Source organism: Actinia tenebrosa, unplaced genomic scaffold (genome assembly GCF_029948245.1).
Source record: "Actinia tenebrosa isolate PJP-AT-01 unplaced genomic scaffold, QUT_ActTen_1.0 PGA_scaffold0__85_contigs__length_37466705, whole genome shotgun sequence".
NCBI lineage: Eukaryota > Metazoa > Cnidaria > Anthozoa > Actiniaria > Actiniidae > Actinia > Actinia tenebrosa.
Genome location: NW_028292569.1, coordinates 24,422,799 through 24,447,291, shown reverse-complemented (window position 1 = coordinate 24,447,291; position 24,493 = coordinate 24,422,799). Strand labels below are relative to the sequence as shown.

General features: G+C 37.0%; 2 protein-coding genes across 3 annotated transcripts; both read left to right on the top strand.

The window, feature by feature from the left end:
- Window positions 1-4,047: 4,047 nt before the first annotated feature.
- LOC148913916 (uncharacterized) lies at window positions 4,048-17,389 on the top strand. Its single transcript, XM_089037055.1, has 18 exons — window positions 4,048-4,167; window positions 4,855-4,987; window positions 5,696-5,844; window positions 6,039-6,228; window positions 6,356-6,468; window positions 6,917-7,091; window positions 8,105-8,224; window positions 8,784-8,936; window positions 9,600-9,830; window positions 9,974-10,167; window positions 10,707-10,814; window positions 11,835-12,209; window positions 12,793-13,039; window positions 13,302-13,636; window positions 13,961-14,050; window positions 14,867-15,089; window positions 16,625-16,830; window positions 17,094-17,389. Exons 2-18 carry the CDS (start codon window positions 4,891-4,893, stop codon window positions 17,211-17,213), a joined length of 3,126 nt encoding a protein of 1,041 aa, XP_088893181.1. The 5' UTR covers window positions 4,048-4,167; window positions 4,855-4,890; the 3' UTR covers window positions 17,214-17,389.
- Window positions 17,390-20,416: 3,027 nt separating this feature from the next.
- On the top strand, window positions 20,417-23,249 carry LOC148913915 (uncharacterized). 2 transcript variants are annotated; one of them, XM_089037054.1, is made up of 4 exons: window positions 20,417-20,670; window positions 20,871-21,064; window positions 21,193-21,356; window positions 21,548-23,249. In XM_089037054.1, the coding sequence occupies exons 1-4, from the start codon at window positions 20,655-20,657 to the stop codon at window positions 22,728-22,730; spliced, it is 1,557 nt and encodes a 518-aa protein (XP_088893180.1). In that variant the 5' UTR covers window positions 20,417-20,654; the 3' UTR covers window positions 22,731-23,249. The 2 variants fall into 2 exon arrangements, with proteins under 2 accessions (XP_088893180.1, XP_088893176.1); XM_089037050.1 differs by having other exon boundaries at window positions 20,417-21,064.
- Window positions 23,250-24,493: the final 1,244 nt, after the last annotated feature.

The window sequence follows — 24,493 nt, the reverse complement described above, 5'->3', positions numbered from 1 at the left end:
TTTTCAAGCGAAAAACATGCTTTGTTTAGAATTGTTTTGTTCTTATTAGCAACAGCATGAGACCGCTCCGCTTTTAAAACTGTGCGCCTTTCATCTCATTGGAAGACTAAACTCGTACCACCAAGATATTTGCACATAAGATTAGTTTTTCCTTCTTCTTTGCTACCATGGTAAATAATATCTTTCATTTATATTTTCAAATTTTCGATGAATTTGAATCGATGGGAAATATTTTTTAGCCTTTCTTTCCGCAAAAAAATTCTAGGATTCTATATTGTTGCGTGCTAAAATTTTAAAGCACTTTGTCAAAATCGAGCTCGTAAATCGCGTGAACAAAATTTACATATTAAGAGCAAAAGCTCTATCTTTGATTTGTTTTGCTATAGTCAATAGAGCTCCATTAACTATGGTTTTACCAGTAATGATGAAAAGGTAAATTATACACCGTGAAAAGATGAAAAAACTTACTGACGTTTCGGACGCTAGTCCTTCGTCGGAGTAAAAGACGAAGGACTTTAGGAGGTTAGGAGTTTAGTTAGTCCGACGAAGGACTAGCGTCCGAAACGTCAGTAAGTTTTTTCATCTTTTCACGGTGTATAATTTACCTTTTCATCATTACTGTTTCATTAGAAACACCGACGCAGCTCACACTAGTTTTTAGCTAGTTATATCTTTTTATGGTTTTACCATATGATTTTATACTCTTATCGTTGAGTAATCGAACATTTTTTGGAAGCCAGAGACGATCGTAGACTGTATGACAGATTTGTTGAAAACAATTGAAATTCTAGTTCAAAAAATCCCAAACAAACTGACCGCGTTTTTTTTAGCAATACCTCATTCTTTAGGTAATCTCTTTCGACCACCTCATCAAACCGTGCATGACATGACCTTGAATAATCACGGAATGGAAAAAAGGCAGCGCGTTGGTCCGTATGATTTGCGCAAATCTTGATTTTTGCTGGACGTCATCAAAATGATTGTTCAATATAATTGTTGAATTTCCTAATACGATAACTCAGACAAAACCATTCACTTTGGATTTAACATTGCAGACTTCAATGTTGCTATCATGTTGCTGAATAAATTCGTATCTTAAATGAAAATTTCTCAAAGATTTATTTTTGAGCAAATTTTTCATAAACTCATTGATGGCTTTATTAAGGTCCTATTAGCGAAAATGACATGATGATGCATGACGCCTGTCACAGGTAACCTGGGAAAACACCCTTAGGCCCCGTCCACACGTATCCGCAAACTTTTGTACCCGCAAATTTTTTTTTACGGATACGGGTTGCGTCCACCCGTGTCCGCAAATTTTTGTGTCCGTATCCGCAAATTTTACGAAAACGGCCATACGTGTGGACGGTGAAAACGATTCGAATACGCTGCGTGTGGACGCAAACATTTTCGTATCCGCAAAAAATAATTTGCGGATACAAAAATTTCCGGATACGTGTGGACGGGGCCTTAATAAACGAAGACATTAATATATAAGTATAATATAGACAAAGTGAAACTTATTCTTCCAAAATTCAAAACAGCGCCCGAATCAAAGTGTGAAGAGTGCGCATCTATTGTTCTTTAATAAAAAGAGTAAGATAATAAGCGCAATTTTGAACGGGCTGTCATTGTTCAAAGGAATACTAATACTTCCGTCAAAATCCTGTGTGAGGGGATGAGGAGAGCTAAAGATGTTTGGTTTGGGAATAGTCACCGAAGTCAGTTCTCTGCATGAAACACTCTTTCTTGTGTTTGATACATTACGTAACATCTTTCCCATAACCAAATTAGCCATCATATCGATATACATAGAATCAACTAAACACACACACACACACACACACATCACAAGCTTAGTACAACTAATTAACAACTTAGCGTGCACTTAACTTAACAAGTACCTTACAAATACTCAATAACTACTTAATATTAATTATCATAAATCCTTTGTTCGTTGTCCTTGTTCTTGCTTTATTACTTCTCATAATGCTTTACACTTTGCAAGCAAAAAAGAGGAAAAACTTGACTAATTTGTAGAAGCTATAAAATATGTACAGGTTATCATATGGTTTCGAGTGCCATTTGCAGCTAGGTGATATTAAAGCTCTTGAAAAATCGATGAGTGAAAATTAATTCCAAATTGAATGAGAAACCATATGATTACTCATCAATAATATACATGCAAAAAATTTACAATTAACTTTGTGCAATGTGCAATTAACCTTTTTCTGCTGTTTATATTGGTTAACAGAAAACGCTCTCTAGAATTCCAAATTTCTCGACAGATATACCTAGTGCAAAGGTTTTGGCGCCAACGCAGGCTTTTAAACTCATTAATAGTTTATGAGAAGAAAACAAATATCACTACCGCGTGACGGTACCAGTGCGGGAATGCGATCTTGATCATCTTTGAGGCTCATATCAAAGACTTAAAAGGATACTTTAAAGCCCCGTTTACACTGGCGATGTTTGCGGCGATTTTTGCTGCGATTTTTGTGGCAATTTTCGGAAATATGAAATCTTTTGTCTCATCCTTCAAAAGAGACATTCGTCTAGGAAAATCTTGGTATCCTGAAAAAAAACTTTACAAGTAAATTCTTTACCATTATTTATTATGGACAATATCGGGGGAAAAACGCAGCAAAAATCGCTAGTGTAAACGGGGCTTAACGTAGTTCTAAAAAAGTTTTTATCAGTTTATTAATTCTATATGATTAATATTAATTGTTTATTGAAAAGGAAATTACCTTAATTTTTCACGCTCCATTAACTATGACTACAAGAATGAATAACATCATTAGCTTGGACACTATTGACCTCATGTTCGGTACCAGCCTCCACCACCTTTCTTATTTAATGGGGCGGTTTCTTAAATTATATTATACAATCACTTGAGCTGTTAATCGTTCAGTTTGTCCTAAAGCCTTGGTATTCAAGTCAACATCGAGAGCGGGTCTTGTAGATCAAGGTAACTACGAACTCACATAAATTTAAGCATTTCTTTATTCTCTACTTTCACTTTCCAAAATGCTTTGCACTTTGGGGGCAAAAAACAGCTAGAAAAAAATATAAACAATATGCTGTTGACTAATTTTTAGAAGCTATAAAATATAGCTGGTAATTCTTGCGGATGTATCAGAAAAAAAAATTTGAATATTTAATTTCAAGGAATTTCTTAGGAGGCAAAAAATCAGTTTATTTTCCAATTTAAAAAGAATAGAGTAAGATAAACTTAACAACTGTTCAATAGCTTTTACGGGAATTTTTAACCATTTGTTCTCGAAAACTAGAAAAGAGTATGAATGGGAAAAGGGCAAAAGGTTTTGGACTTAAGTTTTGGACTTACGACCAAACGACGATGGTCTATTAAGGACTGACCATTAGATAATTGTGGAAGGGGTTGCGTAAGATACAAAAAAATATCGAGCAAGCACTTCATCTCCGAAAAAAATATCGCGTAACCCGTCCTTTCAGTAAAGAAATATCGAGCAAATACAAAAGAAATTCCATGCAGGGGTTGTTACAAAAACCTTCTCCTGAAATATCTAATGATCGATCCCTTATAGGACGTAATGAAACACATTCTTTGTGAACCTCACTACTTGAGGACGTCAATAATAGAGTTCTTTCAAGGTTGCTCCGTTTATCTAAATTCAATGAATTAGAAATAAAACGGCCTATTGTTTTGTCCCCCAGAACAAAAGTTCCCTTCACAGTTCCCTGCGCCATCTTGAAAGGTAGCCGTGCCTTTGTATCGAAGCGAGACAAACAGTGAGCTTGCAATGATAGAGACATGTGAATAATTGTCCAAGGTGTTAAAAAAGGTCTCTATCATTGCATGCTCACTGTTCGTCTCGCTTCGATACAAAGGCACGGCTACCTTTCAAGATGGCGCAGGGAACTGTGAAGGGGACTATTCCTCTAGGAAATCAATGCAAGGCCGAGTATATAAACATATTTACCCAATTTGCACATTCAGAGTTTTTTTAGTTCACTACATTTGTTTTATTCATTCATTGTTTTTCACTCGTTATTTTTAGTTTACTTTTCTTCAAGACATGGCGTCCTTTCACAAAATCAGCGCTGTGCAAGTGTTGATATTTTCTGTGATACTTCTGTTGGCCCGAGGCGAAAACACGCAAAAGGTTGCAAGCTTCGAAGAAGGTTAGGTTTACACTTTTTATACACCTATTTCTAAAAAAAACGTTCTCGTTCGGAGATCTGAAATTGGAGAACTGAGACTAAACTGAATTTTTTTGTTTTCTGCCTAAAATACGAAAAATCACATTTCTAACCTGAAGATCACGCTTCATATTCCGATCTAAACAGAAACTACGTTGATCGACATTGAATGTAATATATTTTCCAGCGTGTTACTCGGTAAGACAACTTTTTTGAAATGGTGTCCTACAATCATTGCCATAATTAGTTGGCACGCTTGACAGATTTTAGTATTTTAGAGGGTACTTCGCAAAACACTACCTACGACTAAACCCCCTTCCCCCATACAATGTTGGGATTCCTGGAAGTTGGCAGAGGGTTGGTGAGTCTGATCAGGGGTACCAACTTTCTTTCAGGGAACAGCAACATTGTACAGGGGGGAGGGGGAGGGGGAGAGCGCGACAGAGGAAAGCCATTTTCTGTGTTAGCCAAAATGTGCCATCGTGCCAAGTATTTTGGCAATGATTGTAGCTACCTTCCAGTAAGGTGCGGTAATTATAACTACTTTTAATTTTTTCTAAAGTAAAAAGCCGTTACATGACTAAATCTTGCATTACTCATATATGTACCTATATATTCTTTAATTTTATATATGCATACTGACATAATGATTCTTCTATATATTTTTAGACACCTAATAACAACCCTTACAAATTGAACGAGTGTATGGTTGGTGAGTGGGAAAGTCAAGATAGTTCGTCCATTCCAACTATCCCGGATTTAATGTGGTTCAATACACCATCAATAATTGAAATCGAACCAGGTAAAAAAAAAAAAAAAAAAAAGAATGTGTGCTGTAGCAGAACATCATTATAAGAAATATTGCAATTTATTATGATTAGAATATCGAATTTTTATCGTATTTTGTTTATGTTCACTTTCGCGATATATTACTATTATCATGAACTTATAATTATCATCACTATTATCATTATTATTATCATCATCATAATAATAATTATTATCATTATCATCATCATCGTTACCGCCATTTGCATTGCTACGTGGCCACCCAAGACAAAAATCGCGACGTGCACTTTGCAATAAACTGTCGTCATTTACACGCGTTTGGATCGATCCGGATAGTCCCGGTAGGTGTGGCTCATAATACTTGTAACAATCGACAAGTTTTGGCGCCTTTTGAATGACACACGCGTGTAAATGACGTCAACGTGTTTGATTGACGGAAGTCTATTGCAAAGTGCACGTCGCGATTTTTGTCTGGGGTGGACTCGTAGCAATGCAAATGGCGGTAATGATGATGATGATAAGGATAATAATTATGATGATGATGATGATAATAATGATAATAGTGATGGTAATCATAAGTTGATGATAATAATGATGATAATAGTAATATATCGCGAAAGTCAACATAATATCATCACTATTATCATTATCATTGTTATGATTATCATCATTGTCATTATCATTATTATCAATATTAATACTTATTATTTATATTATTAAGGTCACTATCAAGCTACTGGTCGAATAATCGAGGCAAATTACTTGAAAATGCGGCTGGAATCGAAAAACATAAACTTCAATACTGTTGAGAGAGAAAATATGGACTCATTTCTGCAATTGGATATTCTGGCAGACACTTTTCACATTAAGGTTTTTTGACAATGGGAGTTTCTTATATAGCGCATTACATTACATATCTCAATTCACTTTACATACTTCATCTAAGTTCACAAACCACAAAAAAATCGACATACGGTCTATCCCTTCGTGTTAAAATGTGCTTTTTTTGCTACAAAATAATGAAAATTTACGTCTAATTTATCTACTTTTCTTACTACTTATAGGGTGAAGTTACTTTTTATGCTCTTCAAACTGTTAAAATATACGCGAGGCAGATTGTCGCTGCTAAAGGAAGTCGGATCGTTTTTAAAACACCAGACTGGAAACAGGATTTTGCTACACCAGTAGGAGTTCAGACTAATGGAGTTGGAACAAACGGAGAAAATGGAAAAGACGGCAAAGATGGACCTCAGGGTGAGTGAGTGATGATATGCAATGGTTCACTTGGTACATTTTTCTTCTCCATCTTCTTCTTCTTCTCCCTCTGCCGCTCCCCCTCCCTCTCCATATCCCTTAGAACATTTAACTTTTAATTTTTCAGTCGACGTATTTTGTGGCGCTGTACATGGCGAACTTGATGTCATTTCCAAAGGAGGAAATGGACACAAGGGACAAGATGGTGGCAATGGTCGTCCCGGTGCTAATGCCGTCGATGTAAGTAATTATTTACTATATTCAATGTTTAATTGCCACACGCCATGATATTACATTACAACTGCATACAAAAGCCTGGTCCTCAATAGCGACATAAGCATAAGAATCTTATGCGCCAATGAGGACAGCTGAAACATTAGCATAAGAATCTTATGCGCCAATGAGAACAGCTGAAACATTAGCATAAGAATCTTATGCGCCAATGAGCACAGCTGAAACAGTAGCATAAGAATCTTATGCCTCAATGAGGACAGCTAAAACACAAGAACAAGCATAAGAACCTTATGCGCCAACGACACAAGCATAAGCACATTCGATTAGCTATTAGCCAATCGCGTTACCCTTTCCCAGTCCTCCTCATTTATTCGAGCAAACACTCTAATGTATTGCTGTGCGATCAGTTATAACAAAAACATTCTATTATTTATTATTTTTTTTTTTTTTACAGAAACCTGACAAGTACGGCGATGGTTTCCAACATTGTGCATATGGCGGCTGGTCTGGATGGGCAAACGATCTTGATTTTAATAAAGTATTCCGAAAATGTGATAAAAGAAGTAGAAATTCAGAAAGAGGTAACCCCGGCGGCAATGGAGGAAGAGGAGGAAATGCTGGAACTCCAGGTAGGAAAGTTAAAACTTGTAGGCAAATTCGAAGGACAATTAATACAAGGAATCCGAAGGCGGAAGGACCTTCGTTGTAACTTCGAGCAAATTATGGAATAGTATCCCTTTATAAATACGGAAAGCGGACACGATTGCATGCATGTTTTAAACACAATCTGTGGAGTAGGACTTTTAGACAACTTTTAGAACATTTTAAGGTAAAGTCTCAATTTATATTTTTTCTTAATTATTTATTTATTTCGGTATTTTTTTCTATTTTTTTTTATTTATGTAAACTATACTTTACTTAGTTCTTTAATGATATAATTTCTAGTTTTTTTAATCGATTAATTTCTAGTTTTAGCTTGTTATATAGTATATATATTATATTATAAAATAACTGTTATGAATCTCGCGTTCTGATTGGTTGGATGCGCGTGTTTTATGAGAGCACGCAGCACGCGCGCGCACTTTCAATTTCGTCATTCCTGTAATTTGTATTTTATAAAAGAAATAAAAAACTTGCTTGCTGTGCTGTGTGCAGATATAAAGCACTTGGGGATTGGCAGAACACTCCAGAAGTGTCGTGCTTCTCCTAACACTTCTCTCGTGTTCTGCCAACCCCCGCGTGCTTTATGACGGCACACAGCACGCGCGCGCGTTTCCTATTTCTTTAGTAGATATATTTAAATTTTGAGGGCCACAAGTTTATTAGCGTTGCTATTCCGTGCTACCCTCGTAAAATAGTCTTTATTATTATTATTATTATTATAGTTAATTACGGAGGACGTTATCTCGACCTCGAATCAAAAATATAATAAATCATTTGATTGTTCCGATTTTTTTTTTCACCTTTCACTTTTTATCTAAATTGGGCTCCATGTGGAAGTACATAACGTCTGAAGTCAAACATTCAACTCCCTTGTTCACTCGAGTACAAAATCGCAGTTTGATAATTCAGTATTTTTTAAATGATCCCTGATATTTTCTGCTCAATGCCAATATTCGTTTGTTGTGAATATTTACTTCAGGAAAAGGTGGGAATGCTGGAGGTGTTACTCTGCGCTACAGAAATTTAAACGGGCGTGTAAAAGCCAAGGCCTGCGCGGGGATTGGAGCCGATGCAGCCACTAATGGACAAGGTGGAAAAGGTAAGTCAAGCTAGTAAGTGTTTGGGTTGGTAAATAGCTTACTTTTGTTTCATGGAATTTTTTTAAAAAGAAATGTCAGCGAGAATAGAGGTTCCATGGAACATCATTCTCGTTCCAGGTCCTTGCGCTCTTGAACTTTGCCGAGAAAGACTCGGGGCGAATCCAACTACCACTGTTTTCTGATTGACTATTACAACAATGAAAAGCCGCTAAAACAATAGTACCGGAACGACAAAAAGCTGATTCCTGCTTTTGGATTCGCCCAGAATAGAGGTTTTGCACCATCACTTGCCGGCAGCCATGTTAGATGGCAGAACAATAAAATCCCTTTGCTTTTGGGAATTGAATTCTTTCTTATGTAAAATGATTGTACTGTTCCTGCCATCCAAGATGGCTGCCGGCACGTGATGGTGCAAAACCTTAATTGGCCTTTACCCAAAGCACAATCTGGAAGAAGACGTTGTAATGATCGTAGAACCGAAAACTAAGCGAGGAGAGTGGCCACTTATAAAGTTTTAGTGTATTCATAACTCAATATGACATGGGTTTAAAATCACAGGAGGAAACGGCGGGGCAGGAACACCAGGAATAAACTGCGATTCTAAGGAAACCACCAGATACACCGCACAAATACGGATATTTAGTTGTCGTAAGACCGGAAAAGTATCAGCCTCCAGAGGAAAAAATGGTGGGAAAGGAGCACCAGGATCAAGTAAGGGAACTAGCCATTCTGAGGTTGAGGCCGGAAAAATACAATACAATACAATATGATATACTGTAAGGGAACTAGCCATTCTGAGGTTGAGGGAAAAATACAATAAAATACAATATGAGATACAGTAAGGGAACTAGCCATTCTGAGGTTGAGGGAAAAATACAATACAATATGATATACAGTAAGGGAACTAGCCATTCTGAGGTTGAGGGGAAAATACAATAAAATACAATACGAGATACAGTAAGAGAACTAGCCATTCTGAGGTTGAGGGGAAAATACAATAAAATACAATACGAGATACAGTAAGGGAACTAGCCATTCTGAGGTTGAGGGAAAAATACGATACGATACGATACAATAAAATACCTATTACAGTTTCCCAACTTACAGCCCTGAACAACAAGACAACAAAAAATAATAATAAATAAATAAAATATAGAGATAAATAATTAAATAAATATACTACAAATACTACGATATTGATTGAGCATATAAAGACAGCAAAAAATTATTAATTTGCAAACGAAAACATAACATGCGTTTTTCACTCGTGTCAGAAACCTATACTTTAACTAATAAATACACCCTTCCAAAAGAGAATGAAATAAATAATAAAATAACCTCGTAAATAGTTTAAGTTTTAAAATTGGCTTTTAGCTCCTAACAGCAAAGGACCAGATGGCACCATCAGTAAATCTTCTATTAGTAAATCAGAGACCATAGATACAGCAAGCAAAGAAAGTTTTCCAGAAGATCTTCTTCTCATCATAAGAAGAAAGGCAGTGGACTTGTTGCTAGGAGACAGCAAGAATCAGGAGGGTAGAGACGCATTACAGTTTCTTGTCGACATAACGACAGGAAGAGCTGACGTCGAATATATAATGAAAGGTGAGCGAACGGCTATTTGAACTGAGCAAAACGTTAAAAATACTAAGTTAGCGTTACATGATATTATAAATTAAAGAAAAGAAAAATATGAAGCTATTGCAAAACGTTAGTTTTCACAAAATATTCCATTTCATTTGTTTTAGATGCCCAAAGAAAACTTGCTTTCCTCGGTCAAGACGGTTTTGACATTTTTGGAAAGAACCGTCTCTTTGCCCCTCTAATAAAGTGGGAATCACTTGAAGAAGACGTAAACAGAATAAAAGACGCAGCGAAAGCATATGAAGACGCCTTCACGAATGTTATGGATCAAGTAGAGAGGGAAGAAAACTTTCAGAAGGTATACAAATGCTGCCCCTGCAATAAACCTTTCTACCCAACCGGCCATGTTTGCTTCGCGATGTTGTCGTCTTTGACCCTTGTTGATTTGGTGCAGAGCACGAGTATTTTGTTCGCTTTCCGAAGAGGACTCCAGAAACGATGCAACTGAAGGAGTTAGCCCTGGCCTACGCATGTTAGATCTTGTTCTTGAATAATATAAGCACGACTTATTTTCCAAAACTGAAAACAAAAAAAAAAAAAAACAAAAACAACATCAATGGATCTTTACCACGCGGCAGCCATGTTTTTTTTTCTTACGGCAGCCATGTTGGTTTGAACAATAGATTCCAACACGCGCGCGTCGCCTCGCATTCAAATCCTTGAGAATAAACTTATGCGGGTTAAACAGGTTATTATTCTCATAGGAGAATAAAGATTAAGGTCGGTCCATAAGTAAATGTGAAGGGTAGTGGGTATTTTAGCTCTTCCAATCATTCCATTCATTTGAAAAGATCCAGATTTGATGTAATTTCACCTTCAATCGTCGTTTCTTTGCAGATAGCGACTGTAATGACCGGCGTATCGTCTAAACAAGTAAATGCACAGAAACGACGTCTTATTGCGGCTAGAGGCATAGACGAAAGTGAGAAAAGAATGTATCTTAAGGTACAGTATTTAGATTCTTGTTCACCACTTTCTATGTGAAAGGTCTCAAAAACGAATATAACTTTTGAAGTGTGATTTCAGGGTCCATTTCCTCAAAAAATCTGCTAAAACCAAAACTCGTATCCCCAACTTATCGTCTACATACAACAATCAAAATTCTGTACAATAATTCCTGCTATGAAGACAAAGTTAAGAAAAATCTTCACCAAACTGTTTTTAATTGTGGACCCGGAAGTCACTTATTCATACCTTACTCCGACGAAGGACTAGCGTCCGAAACATCAGTAAGTTTTTTCATCTTTTCACGGTCTAAAATTTACCCTTTTATCATTACTGTTTCATTAATACCTTATTGAGTAACGTCACACTTAAAAGCTCCCAACTTGGTAGTTGATGAATTACGACAATTCGACTAAACTAACACCAGCTCTTGTCGACTTTTCGGTCAGCTCTTTCCTGTTAAAAAATGCTAACATCCTCGTTCCCAGTGCTTCTTCAGTTTTTAAGAACAACTGGAGGGCCTAGGGCTGGTGACATACGAGCGGGATGGCCCATATTCTCTGCACGTTGAACAGAAACTGCGCATGGAATTAATGCTTAGAATTCCTCAGCCCACTAAGGATATTTTTGAAATTTAGTTTCAAAAAAACCAAATCAATGTTCCGTCATAGCAGTTTAGATGCTTTTTATCTTCTTCTCAAAAAAGGATAGATCTGTCTTTATATCTTCAGGTGAAAAAAGTGATAATAGAGAGTTTTTAGATTTAGATTTAGATTTACAAAAGAGCATTTGCGCTTGGTGAGAAGGTTTGTAAAAGGTAAAGTAAAATAAATGAAAATTATGAAAACGTGGTCACGTTTGCTTTTGCGGGGAGAAAAAAAATCAATCTAAAACTCTCTAAGACGACGATCATAAGGGGTCGGACAATAAGAAAAAAGCGGCAAGATGATCTAGCACTAAAAGGACTTGTCAAGAGGTATATCCTTCACTTAACCTTTGCCCATATTTTTGTTTATGCAGACCATCACAGAATCAGAAGTACAGATGGACAATACCCTTATAAGAATTTCCTCATTATTGAAAGAGGCTCAAAAAACAGCGAGTGAAAGGTTATCCAAACAACAATTTATGGCAATGCTTCAGGGTATTTCAGGGTTTGCTTCCGCCATATTTGACAGTGCTACATCTGCAGACTCCAAAGGCCCATTTGCCTACATTGACACAGCCATTGATATTGCCCAACACGATGCCAATAAGCCTTGTCGCTCGGCTCTTAAATCCGTTCTTGCAAGTGCCAAGAAATGGCTGACTTTTGGAAAATACAAACCACGTGAGGATGCAAGTGAATTGGACTTTGACAAAGTAGAAGTTAGCTCAGTTCCTGATATGATGAAGGTATCATGCAATGTTTTGTCGTGCCATTTCTCAGGGTTACGCATAATACTCGTACGCGTAGAATTGTGAGTCCCACTAATTGGGACGTTCAGTAAACTGAAACAGTGGTAAAGAACTTTTAGTATGACTGTGAAACGCTCACGGCAAGAACACGGTCGTGACACGGCAAGGCATACCCCAGACAAATCACATCTAATTGACGGAAATTAACTATCCATCCAATCAAACCCCCGAAACACGGCATGAACACGGCGTGGACACGGTCACGCCAATGTCACGACACTGCCAGACCAATCACATTGCGCGAAAAATATCCATACTTTCCTGTTCAAATCAAGGTGCCGAGATCAGAGGTCAAACTCAATTCACTACATTTTGAAATAAGAAGTTAAAGCTATGCCAGTTTGAGTTTGTTTATGGTTGGTCCAAATCGTTCCAATGAAGGTCAAATGATGCAAGGAGATCATAAATCTCAATTACTATTTCATTTTCATCACAGTTTCATCTTAACCATATATGATTACGTCTCAGAATAGTTTTCCACCTTTGTTTCTAATTCTTGTTTTATTTTGTTTGTATTAAGGCCAATCTGGAGATGAACAAAGAGAAGTTTGCTGCTGACCTGGTATGCCTGCTGGAGGAGGCTTCTAGACCTCGTGACGTTGCCGGCCTTAAGGCGGAAATTGAGTCCTATTTCATTTTGGGCGCTGCTCGCATCGACACGATAGCAAACGTTATGGACCTTGACAACACTATTGGGGGACACAATTTTGATATCCCACTGCTAGATCAGACAGAGAAAGCAATAAATAAATTAAGCGAGCTACCAGGTATGAAAGCAAGTCAGTCTCTTGACTGAGACAATAGATATTAAGTTATATTAGTATTTTTACATTTTAAGTGAATATGCTTTACATCCAAGCGAGACGAACGGTGAAATTTGAATAATCGTCCGAAGTGTTTAAAAAAGTCTCTATCATTGCAAGCTCACAGTTCGTCTCGCTTCGATGCAAAGGCACGGCTACCTTTCAAGATGGCGCAGGGAACTGAGAAAGAGACTATTGTATTTCTATTGTTGTCATTGCAATCTAGATGCCTCTATAACGAACAGACTTCGGCAGACCTTCTTGGAAAATCTGCTCGGTACTTACAAAGAACTGGAACGGTCGTTAATGGAAAATATCTACGAGCTCCAGAAAGCCCTTGGTTTCCGTACACTCTGGAATCTAGATAGTGTCATGAGCTCGTTCCAACGCATCGCCTCAGAAAGTGCGCTGGGCACCGGGCAACTTAATGGTGCAGTCGAACTCTCAAAAGTACTTGAAAAGATCAACGAAATCACATCGAAGGCCAAACGGTGTTTCTCAAATGAGAGATACGCAACTAACGTTCAGAAATGGAGTTTCGATAATGTCAAGAACAAACAGGTAACCGTCAAGTATGTAGTCTCCCTCGCATCCGTTTTTAGTGTCGGTCGTCACGCAACGTTGCGTGACGACCGACACTAAAAACGGTTGCGAGGGAGACTATCAAGTATGTGGTTGATTCATATCATGAGATGCCAGCATATCATGGGAAAGGACACCCAGTTATAGTTGCTCCCTCCTATATTTAAATTGCTTTATTTAAACAATATGCAAATTAACTTATATATAGATATATTGATATATTTGAGTTTTGCAGAATGTTTTGCAAATGGCTGTACACACACACACACATATGTATATAAGAGAATGTTGTTTAATTTTCAGATGTTTGAGGAAATACAAAATGGTTCCACGAGATTCAGTATAGGAGAGGATCAAATTTGTGACACGTGTTACAATGCGCGGCTCCTAAAAGTACGTATGCTATAAAGTACATAGTAAATTTGAGAGGGCCAACTTGGCAAATTTGTAGTGCTATTTTAGCCCAGGCTAGAGCCCAAATAGAACAATGCCATTTTGGCCCCACAGAAGACATTTTGATATGGGTCTATCAGTACTGTTTTGGAACTCTCAACTAGGTCAAATCAGGGGGAAAATCCATATAAGGGGCTTAAACAGTCCCAAAATCAGAGCTAAAAAATGGCCCCTACCGGTAGTGCCAAAAATAGCCCTATTTAAGGAGGCCACTATATGGTAAAAATTTTGGCCCCATCTTTGGGGCCAAAACCACCCTATCCGATTTACTAAGAAGATATAACTAGCTAAAAACTAGTGTGAGCTGCGTCGGTGTTTCTAGTGAAACAGTAATGATGAAAAGGTAAATTATACACCGTGAAAAGATGAAAAAACTTACTAACGTTTCAGACGCTAGTCCTTCGTCGGAGTACTATAATTTACCTTTTTATCATTACTATCCGATTTACTGTGTAGTCTCCTCCGCCATTGGTTTCGGTTCCAGATCCTCACGGGCCCGTGAGGATATGGGACCAAAACTGAATGACGCCTGTGGAGGAGCCGACGTTACTAAACTCCTAAATACTTTGTGATCAAAACCATGGAAAATATTTACATGCAAAATTTTTCAAACCTCAAAAGAAGACTACTATTTTGTCTTGACCCAAAATTAGACTAGAGTTGATTTCATATACACTGCAAATTCATAGCTATACTTGTAGTATACGTTACTGTAACCATAGCTACCGCGTTCTGATTTGACTATTATTTTAACAGATGTATATTGAGCTCGATGGCCCTGAGGCGCAACCTGAAAGCGTTTGGGATGAGGTCAGGCTTAACGTCCGCCACTTAAGCAGAGCTTATTTTCGCGCGGGTGATGGCCAAATACAGCAATACCATACCCCAATAACAAATTTCAGGAAGCTTATTTTTGACCGCTATGAAATCAGCAATAGGAAGAAGTGCCGGGAAAGTAAACAAAACCCTAACCAATCTGGTGAGTAATCCTTTAAGCTAAAATAAGTTAAAGTACTTTAAATTTAAATGTGAATTGTGACATGATAAAGGTATTTTTAGGAATACAATTTAATAGGAAAGCTAGTTGTAATATAAAAGACAGCGTTTCGCTGTCATCTCGAGACAACATCATCAGGTCTAATGAAAACTGTAAACTCTACCTCCTTTAGCTATATTTACATATAGTAGAGTTTACAGTTTTCATTAGACCTGATGATGTTATCGAGATGACAGCGAAACGTTTTCTTTTACAACTAGTTTTCTTTTGAATTGTGATTCGCCAAGCAATTGTTTGGTGTTTAATTCATAACTACGTACCCTGGATAAACAGGTTGTGCACCTAGTAAATGATAATAATAAAGAATGAATATTAGTATATGTAATAGGAATCCATGCTGTCCAATTAAGAAATAATTGGACGAGGAAAATTCCGAGGACTTCCAAAATTGGATGAGGCCATAGGCCGAGTCCAATTTGGCAGTCAGAGGAATTTTTCGAGTCTAATTATTTCTTGATTGGGGAGCATGAAATCCCATTACCTATTAATTATATAGCTGCCTAATTAATCCCATATCAACAAGACCTGTCCAATTAAGAAAATAATTGGACAGTTACCTATATGGGATTAATGAGAAGCTGTATAATTAATAAACAGTAATAATGAATTATATAAGTAAATAATAATAATAATAATAAAAATAATTTTATTTAAATAAACCTTAATAGTCTATGCATGTCTTAATAGAAATAAAAATACACTCGCTCCAAAGCTACTAAAGTTCCAATGCTTAATATTTTAAGATAATGATAAACAAAAATAAAATGAAAAACTATTAGGATTTAAAGTTCATAAGTCTCAATGCCATTATAATAACATATAAATATTTTTTTAAATAATAGAATTCAATTAACTGTTAATAATAATAAATTTATAATAACGTTAATAAAGAGATTATGAATATAAAATAATAAATATATGTACGAATTACTTATTTATCGATAAAAACATATTTGTGAAATATAAATTTAAAATAATTAAAATTTAAAAATGAATAAATAAATGAAATAAAATAAAATAATAATAATTAGCTTCATTATTTATAATAATAATCAACATTAATATTATCGATATCATCATCGTCATCAACAGTAAATTTCCTTTCGGGCTAGTCGCGTAGTCGCGGAGCCGGTCAGCGACAACGTTTTTTCAAAAGACTGTATATACTTATTTCAATAAAGTTAGTCACCAAAAACCTAGAAAGCTGTGATCGCTGAGAATCATGGGAAATATTTCATATTCAACAAGTAAAGCTTTTGACACAAACTGCAGCAGTTGAGGATGCTCAGAGGAGGTAAACTTGTAACTGGTAGAAGATCTCAAGTCCATCAACAGTTATCAAGCGCTTGAAACATGTAAAATGTATCTACCCATAATCCTTCCGGTCTCAGCTTTGTAGCTTTTCAGGTGACTATTTTCATAGGTTTTATGGACATAAATAACAAATCTCCTTTCAGGGTCTAAATTCTGCGTGGAAAAGGACGATTCTCGCTTGGAACCTATGTGCAGCCACTCATTAAACGGTGCCTCGGTCAATGGTCTGATGATGGGAAAGGATGAATGTACAAGCCCGTCTGGCTTTTACGAGCTCAAGATCCCTGTTGACAAAACGTTGTCCTGCACGGATACTAAGATGCGAAACACCAATTGCAAAGATCTTGATGTAAGTCAAACCAGTATACGTTGTACACTGATGGACTACACTCTTTGTCAAGTTTATTTATCTTACAAATTTCAGTTTCCTTGTGACCACTTTTTTTTTGTGATTATCGTCACCATTATGAAGGGGAATAAAACAAAAGAAATGATAGCGATTTTAGGATGAATAATATTTTTTGTTTTTGTTTCATTCTTCTCGCAATCGGCCAGTTGTCGCCTTTTTAATTGCGTTCACTGACATTTCTTTCTTTTTTCCTATTTTTCCAGCTATCAAAGTTCACTAAAATGAACGTTTGGTTTTATTACATTTACTGGTCAAATGCTTACCCTAAGGATCCGAATGACCCTATATGCAACATCCAAAAGGATTCAAATAAGAGTCATTGATTGGGAACATCAAAAAGTAACGCCCTGGATGACCGAGATACACTGAAATGTCAATCCCCATGGTTTGATCTGCATGCATATTTTAGTTTACTGATAGATAACTAACACAGAATTAGCATGCAACACGGGGGATAATCACAATCACGATTCAAATAAAAGTAACATTGCAGCAGAGAAGTCTTTAGTGTCTGGCTATATTTACTTGAACATCACCATATTACAATGGTACGCTCTTTTAGTCCCCCACACATGAGTGCTATTGTGAATTCATTTCAAAAAAGAACATTCATCGATTACAGTAAATCGATTCATTTATTATATTATTATTATTATTATTATTATTATTATTATTCATTATTTGAGAATTTGCCCGAAGGCTGTGCATAAGTCCTCTTCGCGGAACAATTCATCAAATTCAAGCTACTTAAAGAAATAACTTTAACCCACCCCACAATACGCCTAACCCGCATTCATTATTCTACCTCCCTACTGTTGTTACGTCGGGCAAAGTGAAATGTATTTTTGATATACACAGAATGGAACAGACACCGATTGCTGAAAATTGTCAATGCATGAATGAATCAATACATTCTAAAGATACATTTAGAAAATAATCGATAAATACTAAAACATCTTATGAATTCGGGTAGGCTGATCGTACATTCTTTATTCCATTGGGAAAACTACCCATCGTTTGGGTGGACACTCAAAGTCGGGATCGGTCTATTAACTCATTCATTCAAGACATAACAGCATTGCGTATTTAAGGAACACCAATCAACGCTACTATAAACTTTTGGTGGGTTCACTTTTGGTCAGTCAAAATAAGAAATTTAGCCAGAAAAAGCAAAAACTGAATTATAAAGTTGATTTTACCAGTTTAACTAGTATTTTTTGCGTCGGCTACAATACGAGTACAAGGAAAACTGATGGTATTGCTGGCTTCCAACCATTCCCAAGAGAATTAAATAACAAAAGACACGGCGGCCATGTTGGAGGATATAACAAAAGAATTCATTGACAATTCTTTTGTCAAGCTCCTCCAATATGGTCGCCGTGAAAACCATCAATATGGTGGTTTACGCACCAACGTACAAAACGGTTGTTAGAACCCAAAACCTTTTTGCTGTGTTTTGGGTTTTTGCTGCGCTATATACAAGATACAGTTTGGTCATTGTATAAAGTCGCCTTCTGGGTTCCGCCAACTTGGAATTTCACTATGATATTGCTAATCGTGTAAGCGCAGAAGTGGGGGAAGGAACGGGATGAAGGCATACTTTCTGCTTTCATGTACGACAGTCGAGTGTATGAGTATGACCGTGAAAAATTACTGCATGCTGCATGGTCGCGGTATGCAACTGACATGTGTTAAAAAACCACAGTGCGCAAAGTTTCTGTTCGTCTAATCAGAGTGCTGCGGGACAGGACACCGCAACGATCATGGCCCTTGGCGAACTGTGCGTCTTAAACTATCATAAGAAAATCTGTTGTACGTTATAAGTACTCACCATGCCATGGTGTGTGTCGGGGTGATGGATACTCACTCCAGTCAGTACAATGGTGGTTGGTCCTGAGGAAAATAAGAGCAAAATATATAATAAATATTTTTTCTATTTTTAACTTGAAAATTTCAAAATATATTTCCTACTTTGAAAATAAATATTAAGAGCGACTGTCCAGAAATATCGAGCACGGGGCGGCCACAGTCAAAAAATAAAAGTCCTTCATTTTTGGTCTGTAGACACTATTAGATGAGTTTATGAACGTACTGGGGTCGGTTTTTCGATCTACGTAAAAAATCCGGATTTTTTTGAAAAAAACGATTTCACCCCGTGTCGGTCTAAAAATTGCTCAAGAAACGGCTGCGAATTACGCTTTCAAAAACATTCTCGCTCCAAGTGAAAACCCAAGTTACAATCAAATTTGCAACTGAATTCAAGAAAAGGGGTGTTGAACAATTGTTCCAGGTGATTTTAGACGTTTTAAACTAAACTTTAGATAGAAAAAATTGCATTCTTCCAGCACAGTTATTCACAGTCTCGATTTTACCTCACATTTATAAAAGCGATTTTTTGCATGTGGCCATTCTCCAATTTTTACAAAACTCAAGCTGTACAATGTTCAAATGATAGAATAACACGAACTACAAAAATTAGTTTGGGTTTTTTCACAGGCCTTATGAAAACGTTATGCGAAGTTGGAAAAATTTGCCATGTAAATATGCAAATTAGCAGTTTGTTTACATCTCCACACCACAGATCACGGCCGCGAAAAAAGTCATCTAAAATAGTTTTAACAGCTTATTAATCCACACATTAGCCTATCTAAGGACTATCTAAGCATGATTGGCCTCTGTTATTATTTTAAACGATTATTTGTTGAAGTTAAGCCTACACTTTCGGTGTTGAAGACACTCAGCTTGCTTGCCTCGGTGGCATTCCATCGGTGCGTAGTAAACTTAGTAATCATAAATGACTGTTAACATGCTCTATAAACGTTACTATTCCTCACTAGTGGTATCCAGCTTATCACATAGTATTTTCACATACTGAGTATGCTTGAAAGTTTGCATTACTTTGTAAATAAGCAGGGATCAAACCTGTCAAAGCGGATTATGTGAGCTGATGGCGTGACAAACGACAGTTTGCGCGGAGCCGGACGTGACGTCGTTTGGTACAGTACGTTTTTTATTGCCTGAACATCTTGTGATTTTGCATAGACTAAAGAGAATCACTCGTTATCAAGACTCTCTATGAGCTTTCAATGATATTGTTCTTTACGACAAAAAGACCCCGATTTGAATAAGGCTGCGTTCATATTGTATGGCAGAAGGGGCGGGGGCAGATGAAATCTTTAAATGACAAAACAATTCTTAAGACCACCCAAAACGCCCCCATTTCCCTGAAAAAAGGTTTTCAACCTACCTACCCCCCCCTTTTTATTGGTAAAACATTTTCCGATCCCCCCTAAATTTCATCTGCCCCCCCCCCCCCTACCTTCACCACCACTCTCTGCCATACATTATGAACGCATCCTAATGTTCAGACATCAAAGAACTAGTTTATATAACAAGTTAACTGGAATCATCGAACCACATCCCACATCGATTTGCAATCAAGTAGCTTGCGTCCCTCGTGTTGTTCGACTTAACAAAGTCAATAGGCCCTTTGCAGCTAGTGGTCACGTGCTTAGATACCGCTTAGCAACACAAAACTGGAGAGCAAGCCTTCCAGTAAACAAAAGTTGTAATAGGTCAAGCACGCGTGGTTTTATACGATAGTTTCATCGTTCAAAACGCTTAATCCTTTTGCCCTATCTACAAACACAGTAAGATAATCTTAAATTCTCTCCTTTGGACTCGATTTTTGGTTCGAAGTAACGATATTCTTCGCGTTATCGCGAAAAAATTGTCACCGCCGGCCCGCTCGACGGCTGAAAAACATGGCGACTTCGCAAGGTATGTACTTCAAAACTCTCCTTTTTTTTGGTTTCTTTTCAATTATTGGACTTCTAAAATCTCTAAAATAACAGTTTAGATTGTGAATGGTGATCGATTGTAATTGGACGGCATTTTAATGGACGATTTGTTTATTTTTTGTGAGAGTGATTCCACGTCTAAAGTCAAGACTAACCCATGTTTACATATATTCGCTGTAGATGTTAGAACTCCCGACGAGCCATCACATACCAAGAAAAATTCTTCGTACCATTGTTGTGTTCCCTTGTGTAACGGAGATTCTCGATATCATCCTGATTTAAAGTTTCACCGCTTACCAGGCCGTGCAAGGGATGAGCAATTGAAAAAGGAATGGCTGGTGAAGATACGAAGAGATGTGGGCCCACACTTCAAGGTATATAGGAATCTAACAATATCAATGCACAATACGAATTGCCTGTGGATCTTTAAAAAACTGTAATGAAGATAAAAATAGTTGAATACAGTTACATTGTTATTAAAAGGACATTTGATTTATAATAGGTTAACAAAAGTACCAGAGTGTGCTCAAAACACTTCACTGAGGAAGATTACAATCCTCCCACTGATTCTGGACGTCAGTTGCTAAAAAGAGAAGCTGTACCATCAATCTTTGACTGGTCAACCAAATCCAAAGCAAGAAGAAAGATAATTCGACAAGTAGATAGGTAATGAATATCACATATTTCTACTTCAATACATTTCATTTAGACTTGACTGATGGAATTGTACTTGATGTTTATTTTGGTTTAAACCAAAATAATTTTATAATTTTAATAATTTAGTCTTTTATAATTTTTTATTTAGTGTGAACTGAGTGTGAACTGAGTGTCATCATAATTTCAAAACCTTTTTACAGAGACACTCAGACAGATGAAAGTGATGACAATGAAGATAATAGTCCCAGCACTTCTACAACCTTCAGCATGGATGACCTACAAGCACAAGTCCAGTCACTCAGAGCACAGTTCCAAGATGCACAAAAGCAACTTGAACAAAGTAGAAATGAAACTGCAGCTGCCCTCACTGAAATAAAAAGGGTTAAAGTTGAAGCTGCAAAAGAAATTGAGGACATTAAGAGGCAAGCTGCAGAACAATTAGCACTTAATAAATTTGGGCTTGAGAGATTTGGCACAGACAATGAGATCATAAGATTTTATACAGGTTTCCCATCCTATTTACATATTCAGTTCTTTTTTAAGTTTTTGCAGCCATGTGCTGCACAAATGACATATTGTTATGCCTCTGGAGAAAGAGAAAGTAGACCAGACTCAAGAAATATGCTTCTTGTGGATGAATTGTTTATGTTTTGTGTACGCCTCAAACTAGGTCTATTCGGACAGGATTTAGCTCATAGGTTCCGAATACATAAATCGTCAGTTTGCAGGAAATTGATCACATGGACTAATTTTTTGTATTTTCTTCTTGGTAGTCAAGTGATCTGGCCTTCAAGGCAAGATGTTGATAGGTTTATGCCAGAAGGTTTTAAAAAGCTTTATGCAAGCACACGTGTCATTTTAGATTGTACAGAGATTTTTGTTCAAACACCTACCTCCCTACTACTTCAGTCGCAGCTTTATTCTAGTTATAAGAGTAATACTACACTCAAGGGTTTGATAGGCATTACCCCTAATGGAGCTATTAGCTTCGTTTCTAGCCTTTACACAGGGGGGATTAGTGATAAGGAAATCACAAGGTGCAGCGGCATTCTAGATTTGTTAGAACCTGGTGATTCAGTCATGGCAGACAAAGGGTTTGACATTGAAGATTTACTTAGGGAGAAGCGGGTAGAGTTAAATATTCCTCCGTTTCTTGAAAGTCAGGAACAATTCTCTGCCGCAGATGTTCAAAAAACAAAGACACTAGCAAGTCTTAGAATTCATGTCGAGAGGGCAATAAGAAGAGTCAAAGAGTACCACTTTTTTGATTCAGATGTGCCATTGTCCACTTTAGGTTCAGTCAATCAGTTATATACTGTAGCCTGCCTCCTTACAAATTTTCAAGGCCCACTTATTTTATCCAATGGTAATAATGAGGCATAGTGTCTGTAAGAAGTTGGTGAATGTATGATTAATGTGGCTTACATAACCCATTAGATAATCTTTAATGCAGGTTGGTTTATCATGTGTCTTGGATTGCTTTTTGTAACTATTTCAATTTGTTTGTAAATGAAAACTCAAAAAAAAAAACAACTAATGAACAAACACAAAATCTAAATAGCACAAATAAATATAATACTAATATGATATAAATATAATAAAAAATAAATTAAGATTATGAATTGATTTGTCATTAATAAAAATAATATAATATTTGTTATCATAAGAAATCTGGCCATGGTTTGAGAACAACAACAAAAATCTTAGTGTATTAATGTAAATAGTAATTGAAGAAAAAACTATCAACTTTGTCCTTTGCTTGCTGGAAAAACACTGAATCAAAATTAATTCTAGAGCAAACAAACAAATTTTCGTCAATGTAACTGAAAAAATCACACCATTCTAATCCTGTGAGTCCAAGCTGGCACTGGATCTGGTAATAATAAATGTCTGTTGTTTTCAGTTTGTACTGGTTAGTGTTCTGGTCCTTGGTGAGATACCTCACATTGTCAAATGATGTTTCCCCCTCTTTAACGACCTTTATTTCTAACAAGCCAAAGGGATTCTGACCATTATTTACGGCATCAAGGTCATAAACTTTCCTGTCTGGGCTACAACCTAGCCATGGGCACTTTGGGTGGACAATCAGCCCAGATGGGAAGAGGTTTACTCTTCCACCCTTTGCATTGCTAGCATAGACCATGGCAGCATGTGGTTCAAGTTCAATGCCTCTTCTCATTGCTGCAGTTTGTACAAATCTGGTGGGGTTTAGCTGATTGACAAGGGTGTCAAAATGTGACACCCGGCGAGCGACAATGCCAAATTTGCTTGCTGTTACCCTTTTTTTTCTGAGCAGGTGCCATACATCACTCTGACTTTGAGTGACTGTTTGCTGCTGCACTCTCAGTGATGACTCTGTTGTCACAGACAATGTTCCAAATATAGATTGTTGACGACTGTCAAGACAGATTGACACATTGTTATTAAATCTGTCCTCTGCACTTGAGAGGGGAAGCTCTGGGAAAGAAGTGCAAGTAAAATCATTTATGATGTAGTCAGTTGACATCTTTTGTTGATATGACAGGACACAGCCTTTTGGGACATTTCCAAACTTGCTCTGTACAAATGGGATATTGCCAAGTTGATCTTGATTGGGCAGAATGGTTGTAAAGAGAGGATAAGGTGGTTGGAAGCCATTAAAGTGCTCTTTTGTGAGGGTAGGATACTGGGTAGATGGGGAATACAAATTACTCTTGATATATCTACTGTACGAAGCGCCAAGTTGGGGTTTTTTCACTAGCACGTCTTGTATTTCTTTTTGTGCGATTTTGGATCCTCTAGGTATGCTCCAACACTGCTTCATGCTGGTACATGTTAGCTCATCAGGCAATGTCCGATGTCCCAGTTGCTTAAGAAGGGCTAAATAGTAAAGAAGCCCGATCACATGATGGCAGTATCCACCTGCCCCGGCTACACATGAGCACAGCCCAGACAGCAATGTCAAATTGTTGTTCTGGACTGACACCTCTAAAATGTGCGGTGGTTCAGACTTCCTCATTGAGCGGTAACACTTGCATTTAACTCTCACGCACTGGTCGGTATATATCACTAAAAAATTGGAAAAATTAGTGTGAATTGTCTGCCATTCATATCATAATGAAATAGAAAAAACATTTTGGCTATCAAGTACATTTAAGCGTCTGTAA